This window comes from Leucoraja erinacea, chromosome 4 (genome assembly GCF_028641065.1).
Source record: "Leucoraja erinacea ecotype New England chromosome 4, Leri_hhj_1, whole genome shotgun sequence".
In the NCBI taxonomy this organism is placed as follows: Eukaryota; Metazoa; Chordata; class Chondrichthyes; order Rajiformes; family Rajidae; genus Leucoraja; species Leucoraja erinaceus.
In genome coordinates this window covers 14575097-14588043 of record NC_073380.1, presented here as the reverse complement: position 1 = coordinate 14588043, position 12947 = coordinate 14575097, and the positions used below count along the sequence as shown (strand labels likewise).

Here is a 12947-nt window from a genome sequence, read left to right as displayed (position 1 = left end):
TGAAATTATGTGCTGGTTTTCTCATGTTTACAATCTCTTATTTATATATATATATAATTGTCAGAGATCAAGTTAGGCACCGTGGGATTAAATGGCCTTGATTTACTTTACAAGAGAAGGTAAAGAATACCAGCTACTCTGTAATATTTACTGTTTATGTACTCAGGATAAAGTGCCATAGATTTCAGGATTATGGTGATAAACGAATAGGATATTTGGAACAACTGATTAGAAGAATCTATGTTGGGCCCTTAGTTGTTGCCCGGTGATTTGGACAAAAATATAGATAGAAACATAGAAATTAGGTGCAGGAGTAGGCCATTCGGCCCTTCGAGCCTGCACCGCAATTCAATATGATCATGGCTGACCATCTAACTCAGTATCCCGTACCTGCCTTCTCTCCATACCCTCTGATCCCCTTAGCCACAAGGGCCACATCTAACTCCCTCTTAAATATAGCCAATGAACTGGCCTCGACTACCCTCTGTGGCAGAGAGTTCCAGAGATTCACCACTCTCTGTGTGAAAAAAGTTTTTCTCATCTCGGTTTTAAAGGATTTCCCCCTTATCCTTAAGCCGTGACCCCTTGTCCTGGACTTCCCCAACAACTACAGGGCATAGCTTTAAGGTGGGGGGGGGGGGGGGGGGGGGAGTTTAAAGGAGATGTGCAGGGCTTGTTTTTCACACAAAGAGCGGTAGATGCCTGGAATATGCTGCCAAATATGGTGGATGCAGATATATCTGAAGCACGGGCAGACATGTGTATATGGACTCTGTGGAGGGAATAAATTAAATTGGCATCATTTTCAGCACAGACATCGTGTATCTAAGGGCCCATTTTTTGCGCTACGCTGTGCTATGTTCCAAAGACAATTGGTCTTCTCCTGTTCAAAATAATGCCTTGTTGGGGTTTTCCACTAACATGCCAATTATTAAACAATGCCAGCACCAAATGCATGGAGGAAACACCAAAATGCACTTCACTATTGGAGTCCTCAAGATTGTGATGTGAGTTCCTTACTATCCAGACTACCTGTGTCTTCTCAGTTTAGGTTATTGTTTGGCTTCCGGATGTAAAAATGGGAAATTAGTTACTATTCAGATTACAGGAAATGCTTAAAATAGCACTCTTGCTGATCACACACACAAAATAATTGGATCCTGTCCATGGTTATAGATCTCTAAGTTTGATCGCTCTAATGAAATATATGCTAACATGTAACATAACATGATTAACAGTTGTATTTTAAAACACTTGAAGTTTTATCAATGTGCATTGCTTTATCTTGACTGTTTCCTTTAGGTATGTGGTGTTCGCCTAAGGCTTCATTTTGATGGATATTCTGAATGTTTTGATTTCTGGATTAACAATGACTCACCTGATGTCCAGCCCGTTGGATGGTGTGAAAAGACCAATCGCAAATTGCATCCTCCTAAAGGTCTGCTAACTCAACGAGAGAAAGAAATAACATATTTTATATTACTAAGTTAAGATGCAATGAAGAATGTGTAATTCTCACGTTTGAAACCCATGCTACATTGAATTTAGTGGCAGCTGCCTCTGCAGGTGCAGAAATTAGATAAATTACCTGGGTCATTCTTAATTAATCTCGAGTCAAATTCATTCTTTTGTCATGTAAGCGGAAAAAAGGATTAGTTTGGTCAGGCAATTGTAGGTAGTGAGCTGATTGCTGCCAAAACAATGATCCTATCCGATTTGCATTATTTTGATTTTATAAAGGCATGCAGTCATACAGTGTGGAAACAGGCCCTTTGGCCCAACTTTTAGTTTTTTTATGTGGGGGGCGGGGGGGGGGGAAGGGGGAAACTATTTTTCTCAGCCCCTACCTGCTCGGAGATGCGTGTTTTCGCCCCTTCCTCACGGCCTACCAACAGTCTGGAGTGGCATTTTCCTGCCGGGACCGGCCAGGATTTCAGCTTCGGCGGCGGCGCAGCGCTGAGGCACCATCGTGGAACGGGCGATACCTTACCCGGGTCGCCGTGCGGTGGGCTCAGGAGTGCTGAGACCGCCGACTCCAACATCGCGGAGCTGCGGTCTGTGGAGCTTCCACCCACTGGCGGCGCTGAGCTTTAAACACCGCGGAGCCTGGGATCTCACATCGAGATCACCAGTGTCGGCATTCCGACCAGCGCGGCCCGTGGATTTCGGAAGCCGCGGTCTCCGGGGAGGAAGCGGCCGCTCAAAACACTCCAGGCCGCTAAGAGTGTTCACCCGACGCCAGAGCTCCATCATCCGGCGATAGGGCCTGAAACATCGGGGCTGCCGTCGCGGTGACTGCGGAGGGCTCAATAGGCTCAACTATGGGTGAACAGGGGATGGGACTGGACTTTTGATGCCTTCCCCCACAGTGGGAATCATTGTGGGGGGGGATGATTTTATTTTTATTGTTAAATTCTTTAATGATGTGTCTTATTTTTATTTGTGTGCTGCGATGGCAAGTCAGTTTTCACTACACCAATTGGTGTATCTATATATTACTAAAAGTCTGATCTTGACCGCTTTTGGCCCACTGTGCTGAGATTTCCGAGAGAACGCAGCCACCTACGACCGTCATTTTTGGCCAGCTCGCTCAGAGCCCCCCCCCCCTCTGCCTTCCTGGACCGGAGGATTTTTCCCATCGATGACAAATCAGAGAGATATTAATGTTTTTCAAAAAATCACCCTGCTGGAGGAAAGGGGAGGGACTATAAAACCAGGAAGTGGCGTGCCTCACTCAGTCTCTGCCAGATGGATGAAGCCAAAGGGTCATGTCTCTCTGAGCTCTGAATAACAATGAACAAATGTCTAGTCAACTGTGAGTCCCCTTAATGTGGTTTGAAAATGAAAATATGGTTTGTTTGAAGTAAAAAGGCACTGCCTGCAAATGGTTGTTTGGGTGCTTTGGCTTGAAGTTAAAAGGCACCACTTACTGTAAATGGTGGCTTGGGTGCTTTGGCTTGAAGTTGAAAGGCACTACTTACTGCTAATGGTGGCTTGGGTGCTTTGGCTTGAAGTTGAAAGGCACTACTTACTGTAAATGGTGGCTTGGGTGCTTTGGCTTGAAAAGGCAGTATTTACTGCAGAAGGTGGCTTGGGTGCTTTGCTTGAAGTTGAAAGGAACTACTTACTGCAAATTGTGGGTGCTTTGGCTTGAAGTTGAAAGGCATCACTTACTGCAAATGGTGGCTTGGGTGCTTTGGCTTGAAGTTGAAAGGCACTACTTACTGCAAATGTTAACTTGGGTGCTTTGGCTTGAAGTTGAAAGGCACCACTTACTGCAAATGGTGGCTTGGGTGCTTTGGCTTGAAATTGAAAGGCACTACTTACTGCAAATGGTGGCTTGGGTGCTTTGGTTTGAAGTTGAAAGGCACTACTTACTGCAAATGGTGGCTTGGGTGCTTTGGCTTGAAGTTGAAAGGCACTACTTACTGCAAATGGTGGCTTGGGTGCTTTGGCTTGAAGTTGAAAGGCACTACTAACTGCAAATGGTGGCTTGGGTGCTTTGGCTTGAAGTTGAAAGGCACTACTTACTGCAAATGGTGGCTTGGGTGCTTTGGCTTGAAGTTGAAAGGCACTACTTACTGCAAATGGTGGCTTGGGTGCTTTGGCTTGAAGTTGAAAGGCACTACTGCAAATGCACTTACTTCCTGTTTGCACTGTATATTGATTTTAGATAAAACGCTACCACTTACGGCTGGATTTTTGGCTATCTTACTCAGTCCCCCTCGGCCAAGCAGGTGCAGACAATTCTTCCCATCAATGAAAAATAAAAGTGTTATTAGTGTTTAAAAAATGTTGAGAATCTCTCTCCTGTCAATCACACCTTTTCTGGTGGGAGAGGGAGGGGTTATAAAACCCGGAAGTGTGGGTGTGGCTCAGTCTCTGCATGATGGGGAGGGAGAGGTCACGACTCTGTCTGAGATGTGAATCAACTGAACACACTGAATGTCTACTGAACCGTGAGTTTGGTGTTTTGTGTAGTTTTATGGTGGTTTCACCCTGCATGAAATTGTATGAAGCTGCATTTGAATTTGGTGGCCTTGGATCCAGCTTGAAGTGGTATGAAACTGCACTTGAATTTGGTGGCCTTGCACCCTGCTGAAAGTGGTATGAAACTGCACTTGAATTTGGTGTCCTTGCACCCTGCTTGAAGTGGGAAACTGCACTTGAAGTCCTTGCAAGCTTGAAGTGGTAGAAACTGCACTTGAATTTGGTGGCCTTGCACCCTGCTCAAAGTGGTGAGAAACTGCACTTGAATTTGGTGGCCTTGCACCTTGCTTGAAATGGAATTTCAAGGAATAGCCATTAGTCAACTACCAGCCGTGAGTGAGCTGCCAGCAGATCAGTCTTGGGGGACTGAGCTGCCACCCCAAGAACATATACCAGCGCTCCAGAAAGCCCCCCACTGGCCACCAATATTGGAATTGGTGGAGAGGTGGAATATTGCGTCGGGGGACCAGCCCTCCCGTGTGAACATGGGACCCAATGGGTCCCACTTAGTCTAGTGTGATAATAAATGTCCTTTGTCTTTGTCCTTAGAGTAACTCGGTGAAGTGGGCCAGGGGCTTAAATCTTCTCTGCATCCTTCCCAGCTTGACACCAACTTCCCTATAACATGGTGCCCAGAATTGAATAAATCTGATTTCTCAGAATTGTGCAGTGTATGATGATAATAATTATATTGCCCTGTTAATTGTTCCATTATTGACAGGGTTTTAATTTCATTTTCAGGTTACAAGGAAGAAGCGTTTAACTGGGCAAGCTATTTAAAAGTCTGTAAGGCCCAATCAGCCCCAAAGAATCTATTTAAAATTCAGAATACAGTAAGTTTTTCTTTTTCATTATATGTTCAAAGTGATCTCACTGACTTGAGTATTTTGTTCTCTTTGTACTATTGATTTTACAGATAACTATTTAAATAAACTGATGTGCAAGACCCCATCATTAAATACCCACAAGGATGTCTCATGCAATATAAAAATATCTTGATGACATGGAAGTAGTCATAATCTGCCACTATTCAAGTGACCCAGCATTGATCAACGGGCAATATGGGCTGAAAAGATGAAGTACGAAGGGAAGCTGGCCAAGAATATAAAGAAGGACAGTAAAAGCTTCTTTAGATATGTTAAGGAAAAAAGAGTAGCAGTCAAATGTGGGTCCCTTGAAGGCAGACACGGGTGAAATTATTATGGGCAACAAGGAAATGGCAGAAGAGTTGAATAGGTACTTCGGATCTGTCTTCACTAAGGAAGACACAAACAATCTCCCAGATGTACTGGAGTACAGAGGATCTAAGGAGGTAGAGGAACTGAAAGAAATTTTCATTAGGTGAAAAATAGTATTGGGTAGGCTAATGGGACTGAAGGATGATAAACCCCCTGGACCTGATGGTCTGCATCCCAGGGTCCTCAGGGAGGTGGCTCTAGAAATAGTGGACGCATTGGTGATCATTTTCCAATGTTCAATAGATTCAGGATCAATTCCTGTGGATTGGAGGATACCTAATGTTATCCCACTTTTCAAGAAAGGAGAGAGAGAGAAAATGGGGAATTACTGACCAGTTAGCCTGACTTCGGTGGTGGGAAAGATGCTGGAGTCAATTATTAAAGAGGTAATAATGGGGCATTTGGATAGCAGTAAAAGGATTAGTCCAAGTCAACATGGATTTATGAAAGGGAAATCATGCTTGACTAATCTTCTGGAATTTTTTGAGGATGTGACAAGTAAAATGGATGAAGGGGTGCCAGTGTATCTAGACTTTCAGAAAGCCTTTGATAAGGTCCCGCACGGGAGACTGGTGACTAAAATTAGAGCACATGATATTGGGGGTAGGGTGTTGACATGGATAGAAAATTGGTTGGCAGACCGGAAGCAAAGAGTAGGAATGAACGGGTCATTTTCAGAGTGGCAGGCAGTGGCGAGTGGAGTGCCGCAAGGCTCGGTGTTGGGGCCGCAACTGTTTACCATATATATTAATGATTTGGAAGAGGGAATTAGGAACAACAATAGCAAGTTTGCGGATGACACAAAGCTGGGTGGCATAGTGAGCTGTGAAGAGGATGTTAGGAGGTTGCAGGGTGACCTGGACAGGTTGAGTGAGTGGGCAGATGCGTGGCAGATGCAGTATAATATAGATAAATGTGAGGTTATCCACTTTGGTGGCAAAAACAAGGGGACAGATTATTATCTCAAACGGGGTTAGGTTAGGTAAGGGGGAGGTGCAGCGAGACCTGGGCATCCTTGTACACCGGTCACTGAAAGTTGACTTACAGGTACAGCAGGCAGTGAAGATAGCTAATGGAATGTTGGCCTTCATAACAAGAGGATTTCAGTATAGGAGTAAAGAGGTTTTTCTGCAGTTGTATAGGGCTCTGGTGAGACCACATCTGGAATATTGTGTACAATTTTGGTCTCCTAATTTGAGGAAGGACATCCTTGTGATTGAAGAAGTGCAGCGTAGGTTCACGAGATTGATCCCTGGGATGGTGGGACTGTCATATGAGGAAAGATTGAAAAGACTAGGCTTGTATTCACTGGAGTTTAGAAGGATGAGGGGGGGATCTTATAGAAACATGTACATTTATAAAGGGACTGGACAAGCTAGATGCAGGAAAAATGTTCCCAATGTTGGGCGAGTCCAGAACCAGGGGCCACAGTCTTAGAATAAAGGGGAGGTCATTTAAGACTGCGGTGAGAAAAAACTTTTTCACCCAGAGAGTTGTGAATTTATGGAATTCCCTGCCACAGAGGGCAGTGGCGGCCAAGTCACTGGATGGATTTAATAGAGAGTTAGATAGAGCTCTAGGGGCTAGTGGAGTCAAGGGATATGGGGAGAAGGCAGGCATGGGTTATTGATAGGGGACGATCGGCCATGATCACAATAAATGGCGGTGCTGGCTCGAAGGGCCGAATGGCCTCCTCCTGCACCTATTTTCTATGTTTCTATGATCCTGAATATGTTCTGTAAGCTGGAAAGGGTACAGAGCAGATTTATGAGAATGTTGCCAGGACTCAAGGATGTGAGCTATAAGGGCCTGTCCCACTGCAGCGACCTAATGGGCCAGTTTAGAAGAGTTTAGGAAAGTTTGAAAAAGCGTCATGTTGACTATGTTGAAGACCTCTTTCGACCTCCTTAGACTATGTTGAAGACTAGCTTCGACTAGCTTCGGGAAAATTGGACACCGAATAGTGGAGAGTGAAGACGACCTTCGACCTCCCTTCGACTATGTTGAAGACTATCTACGACTACCTTTGATTACCTTTGACTACCCTCGATTACCTACAAATAACATGCCGACATACTACGACTAAACCTACGAGTAAAAAAATATAGATTTTTTCCATGGCGACCTTTTTTTACTCGCAGGAATTTTTCAGCAAGTTCAGGCCTCAAGTACGCGGGGACTACTCTTGAGCATGAAGGAGAGTTACAAAGACTTCCTTGGACCTCTTGTCGACCATGCTGCGAGTATGAGGGCAAACTCTTCTAAACTCACCAATTAGGTCACCGCAGTGGGTCAGGCCCTTAAGGGAAAGGTTGAGTAGGCTGGGACTCTATTCCTTGGTGCGCAGAAGGATGAGGGGTGATCTTATAGAGGTGTATAAGATCATGCAAAGAATAGATCGGATCGATGCACAGAATCACTTGCCCAGAGTAGGGGAATCGAGGACCAGAGGACATAGGTTGAAGGTGAAGGGGAAAAGATTTAATAGGAATCCGAGGGATAGCTTTTTCACACAAAGGATGGCAGGTGTATAGAATGAGCTGCCAGAGGAGGTAGTTGAGGCAAGTATTATCCCAACATTTAAGAAATAGTTAGACAGGTGGATGGATAAGACAGGTTTGGAGGGATGAAAGATTCTAATAATGCTCGGTACTATGATCAGGTATTTTTTTTATCTTCCTTGACAAGTATTTACAAAAGGATAATAGAAACTAATATCTTGAGCACATAATTGCCATTTTATTTTTTTTATTTACATGCTCTGCAATCCTGGGTCACATTAGAAATAACAGAAAATTATCATCATGACTTCAAAATACTTCTATGAAACATTAGTAAGCTCTAATAAGAAATGAATGATATGTTACCCATAATCACAGAACATATTGGGACTTTTCCAACATTTTCCAAACGTTTGTCGCAATCCAGGGACACCAATTGCCTTGTGTGGCACCCATAAATATCCTTTCCTTCCAATATCTACTGTAACAGTGGTGTTTGCCATCTGTTCGATGCATCTATTATTTTTTAAGAGTTCTTAACGGGGCAGCTGGCTTGGAGGAATGCACATATGATATTGCCACTGCAGGCCTCTCAGCATTATATCATGGAGATGGAGCCATTTCCATTGCCAACCTGTGCTGCATGGCAGCTGTTCATTTATTTCATGGTAGAAAACAAATGACTCAGCATTTGACTGCCTACTGTTGTAAAATTGTGGAAGGGGAAACTACGTAAGACTGTGAAAGCAATTCCCAATGGGACAATACAAAGTTTATGTTGAAGTGATTAGTGTTCTCTTGCCAACACAGTCAACCAGGAAAGATTACTTCATTGTCACTGTTTTTCCATCTTTAATGCTCTATCTCTGAAAGTGAGACATTGTGTGATTAGATGCTCCCGAGGACACTCCAAACATTATAATTAGATATGGATTATAAATTCTTGCTGATTTTATGTTTGAAGATTTTTTTCATAGCTTTCTGATGTGAGGCTTCCTTCAGTTATCTCCCAAGGTGAGATATTTAACGGATGTTTGCATTTAATGATGTATATTCATTAGCTGGGTGGAAACAGCGTCTTTTTTGGTTACTCTGAGAACTGGAAATGCAATGAGTGTTATCTTCCAAACATTTAAGTGCATTCCATTAGGAAGACTGCTGTCTAAAACAATCCCAAAGGAAAATAAATACCACATTCAGTACAAAGATGAGTAAAATAATTTAAAAAATGTAGAATGCATATATAAGTTCTTGAAAAGTGCATTTATTTTTTGAATAAGTTCCTGAATAACAGAAAAAAGCGTGCAGCTATTAACTCCAAATTAATATTGAAGTGAAGCAAGTGCCCATTAGAGGTGTACATTTTCAAGTCTGTACAATTTGAGTACTATAGGATATCAAAAGGCTCCCGCCAGTCTTTCGGCTTCTGGATCTGAAAATCTGTTGGATATTATAGCAGTAGGCTTATTAGGCCTTCAAACTTGTTATATAATTTAAGTTAAATTGTTATTGATTTAATTCATGGAAAAATAAATTGAATTAATATTTCATGTTGAGGGGCCGTTCCTCAGAACTGGGAAAGAGAGAAAACATATGAGTTTTAAGTTGTAAAGAAGGTGGGATTGGGATGGTTGAGGATGGTCATCCATAAAGTGAGGCCAGTTTGCAGTAGGGATGAGCAGTAAACAAAATTGTTCTGTTAATGGAGAAGGCAGAACCTGAATAAAGGAACATAAAAGCTATGAAATGAGGATAGACAGAGAGTAATTACACAAATATAATTTTCAAGATCTGTTGGACATATGTACGCAGCTAATGGAGAGAAAAACACAGACAGTGTCACAAACGGACCGACCATTTCTGAAATATAAAAAGTGAGTTGTAAATTTTGAGATTGAGCTCCCTCCCGCCTTTTTGTACTTAAAAACAAATGTTTCCTTCACAATTCCAATAACCATTCCCCTTGTTACGACACTATCTCATGCAGCCAAAGTTGATGCTATGCCTGACCTAATACCTCTTCCCTTTGTGTCATTGAGGGACTCATGGAGTTCCTCTAGGTGAAGCAAAGATTCATTTGGACTTCTTACAATCCAGTTTATGATTTATTTACTGGTCATAATGCGGTCTCATCCACATGATACAAACGCCAAGGACATGCAAAGTACCTGTTTTCAATCTACGGCATAGTACCCGAGCCTCGTGATACCTAGTTTCTTAATTCTCCATTCCACTTCCACTCTGACCTACCTTTCTATGGCCCTCCTGTGACCATACAGGTGAGCCCCTGGCAACATGCCCCCTGGTGACCCCCCATGACATGTCATCAGGGGTTGCATGTATGGTCGTGAGAGGTTTCCTAGTCACTCAAAGAGTCGTAGCGTCTTTCCGGTAGCCGCTGAATTTTCAACATGTTGAACATTTTCGGTGACCTATGACGAGTGCCGGCAGTCGCCAAAAAGGTCGCATAAGTGGGACAGGCCCTTTACTGTTATAGCAAGGTCTTATGTTGGAGAAGGGCGTCTTGCAGTCTTCAAGACTTCAAATCGAATTCTATAATTTCAGGTAAGTTGAATTTTCTCTTTCGGATATGATCAATGCATTTGTGATACTGGCTCAGTTTTTCTCTCTCCATTAGCAGTCGGACCTGCCGGGCATGTCCTACAGCTATGCATTTTGTAAATGTTACATTATTTTGTGTTCTCACTTTCTAACTGCCCAATCAACTGGAATTACCTTGTTTACAGCTTAGCCCATAGCAGCCCCAGCTTCACTTTGTCAGACTCTTTCCATTTCTACTGTTTATCTCTCACTTTCCCAGCTTTACAGCTTAAAATTAATTTGTTTTCTCTCTTAGTTCTGGAGAAGGTTATTTGAACTGAAATTTCAACCCTGATTGTCTCTTTACAAATGCAGCTTAACCTGCAGTCATTTGATTTTCACTGTCAATTGTGAACCAGCTTATTTGCTCACTGCCATTCCTCATCTTGTAAGACACAACATTTGTAAATACTCTTGCTCTCAATCTTAACATTACATATCCAGCATTACGGACAATTAAAGCTGAGAATCCCAGCACCCCAGTCCTCTTTGAAGGCAAGCACCCATGTCAGCTAAACAGTTGATATGTGTGAGCATAAAGGAATTAATGTGCATCTTTAGTTTAGAGATACAGCATGAAAACAAGCCCATCAGCCCACCGATTCCTTGCTTACCAATGATACCCGCATATTAACACTATCCTATATGCACTAGGGACAATTTTACATTTCTACCAAGCCAATCAACCTACAAACCTGTACGTCTTTAGATTGTGGGAGGAAACCGAAGATCTCAGAGAAAACCCACGTAGGTCATGGGGAGAACGTATAAACTCCGTACAGTCAGCACCCATAGTCAGGATCGAAGCCCCGGTCTCTGGCGGTATCAGGTATTAACTCTACCGCTACTCAAACATCATTGTGGTTGGCATGCAATTATCTATGTATTCTACCACCACAATGATAGACGATATTTTAACATGTCGCAGATTATTTATAAAGATACAATAGGGACCATTGTGATTTGCATTTGACCTTTCTTAACGTATCTGAACAGAAATAAACCAGTTCCAGCATCAAAATGTTTAACTCTTTCCTAATTAGTGTTTTGCTTTACATTCTTTCCATGTGTTGACCACTCCTTTTCAAAATACTTTGAACAATACATTTATAATAATTATAAATGTGTTGTTTACGTGGCTGGACCTTGTTTAAGCATAAAGAGGAAACCCTTTAGGACCAAGATAAAGGGGAAATCCTTTAGGACCGAGATGAATAAAACATTTTTCACACAGAGAGTGGTGAATCTCTGGAACTCTCTGCCACAGAAGGTAGTTAAGGCCAGTTCATTGGCTATATTTAAGAGGGTTAGATGTGGCCCTTGTGGCTAAAGGGATCAGGGAGTATGGAGAGAAGGCAGGTACAGGATACTGAGTTGGATGATCAGCCATGATCATATTGAATGGCGATGCAGGCTCAAAGGGCTGAATGGCCTACTCCTGCACCTATTTTCTATGTTTCTATCTATGTTTCTATGTATCTTCCTGTGAGAACACCAGTACTCTTATCCTCTTCCACCAATCACGAAGATCGTGACGGATCTGTAATCTAGCTCAAATTACCTGCCTTTATGCTTGAGTCTGAAGAAGGATCTCGACCCAAAATGTCACTTATTCTTCGCTCCATAGATGTTGCCTCACCCGCTGAGTTTCACCAGCATTTTTGTCTACCTTGCCTTTATCCTGATATTTTTGTATCTGTTTTTTGAATGAATGAATGAATGATATCTTTATTTCGAACGATTAAAAAAAGAAGAAAAAAGATGAAAATGAATAAATAAAAGGAAAATTATATATACATACATAAATACATAACACACACATACATATACATGTACATATATACATATACATACATATACATGTACATATATACATACATACATATACACACATACACATAACATATATGTACATACATAAATTAAAAAATCAAAAACCAATTTCAACATAATACACATTAGACTCGTTGGAAAAGGAATAGGAAGAAGCCTATGCTTGTCAAGTCCTACCCCCATTCTTCACCATTAACAAATGCAAAATTCAATAAATTAAACTAAACAGACAATTCAAATAAAACTACTCCAATCAAGCTATTAAGAAAAAAAGAACAAAAAAAGAAAAGAACAAAAAGAACAAGCACCATTAACATCTGTGAGATTTACATTCTCCTTCCTCATTACTGTACTTTTCAAAGATATATCTTTTGTACATTTTTTTAAATTGCATTATATTCATACTTTGTTTAATTGTTTCGTCAAGACCATTCCACAAAACCACCCCACAAATGGAAATACACATACTTTTTAAATTGGTCCGAGCATAATGCTGTTTCAAGTTTAGTTTCCCTCTAAAGTTATAACCCCCCCTCTGTCTTTGAACAGTTTTTGTATGTTTACAGGTAGCAGTTTATTTTTTGTTTTATAAATTATTTGTGCAGTCTTAAATTCTACCAGATCCTTAATCTTTAAGGTGTGTAATTTTAAATACAGTATATTGGTGTGTTCATGATATCCTACATTGTTTACTATACGAATAGCTCTTTTTTGTAGTGTGCTTAGTGATTGTAAGGTGGTTTTGTAGGTGTTGCCCCATACTTCCACACAGTAATTTAAATAC

The 12947-nt window shown here is 41.7% G+C and overlaps 1 protein-coding gene across 2 annotated transcripts in view; it reads left to right on the top strand.

The window, feature by feature from the left end:
* LOC129696173 (lethal(3)malignant brain tumor-like protein 4) overlaps positions 1-12947 on the top strand; it is a 281807-nt gene that overhangs the window by 88785 nt on the left and 180075 nt on the right. For both annotated transcript variants that reach the window (XM_055633744.1, XM_055633743.1), the window contains exons 11-12: positions 1303-1438; positions 4732-4823. In XM_055633744.1, the coding sequence (XP_055489719.1) occupies positions 1303-1438; positions 4732-4823 (228 nt within the window). The remainder of the gene's footprint in view (positions 1-1302; positions 1439-4731; positions 4824-12947) is intronic.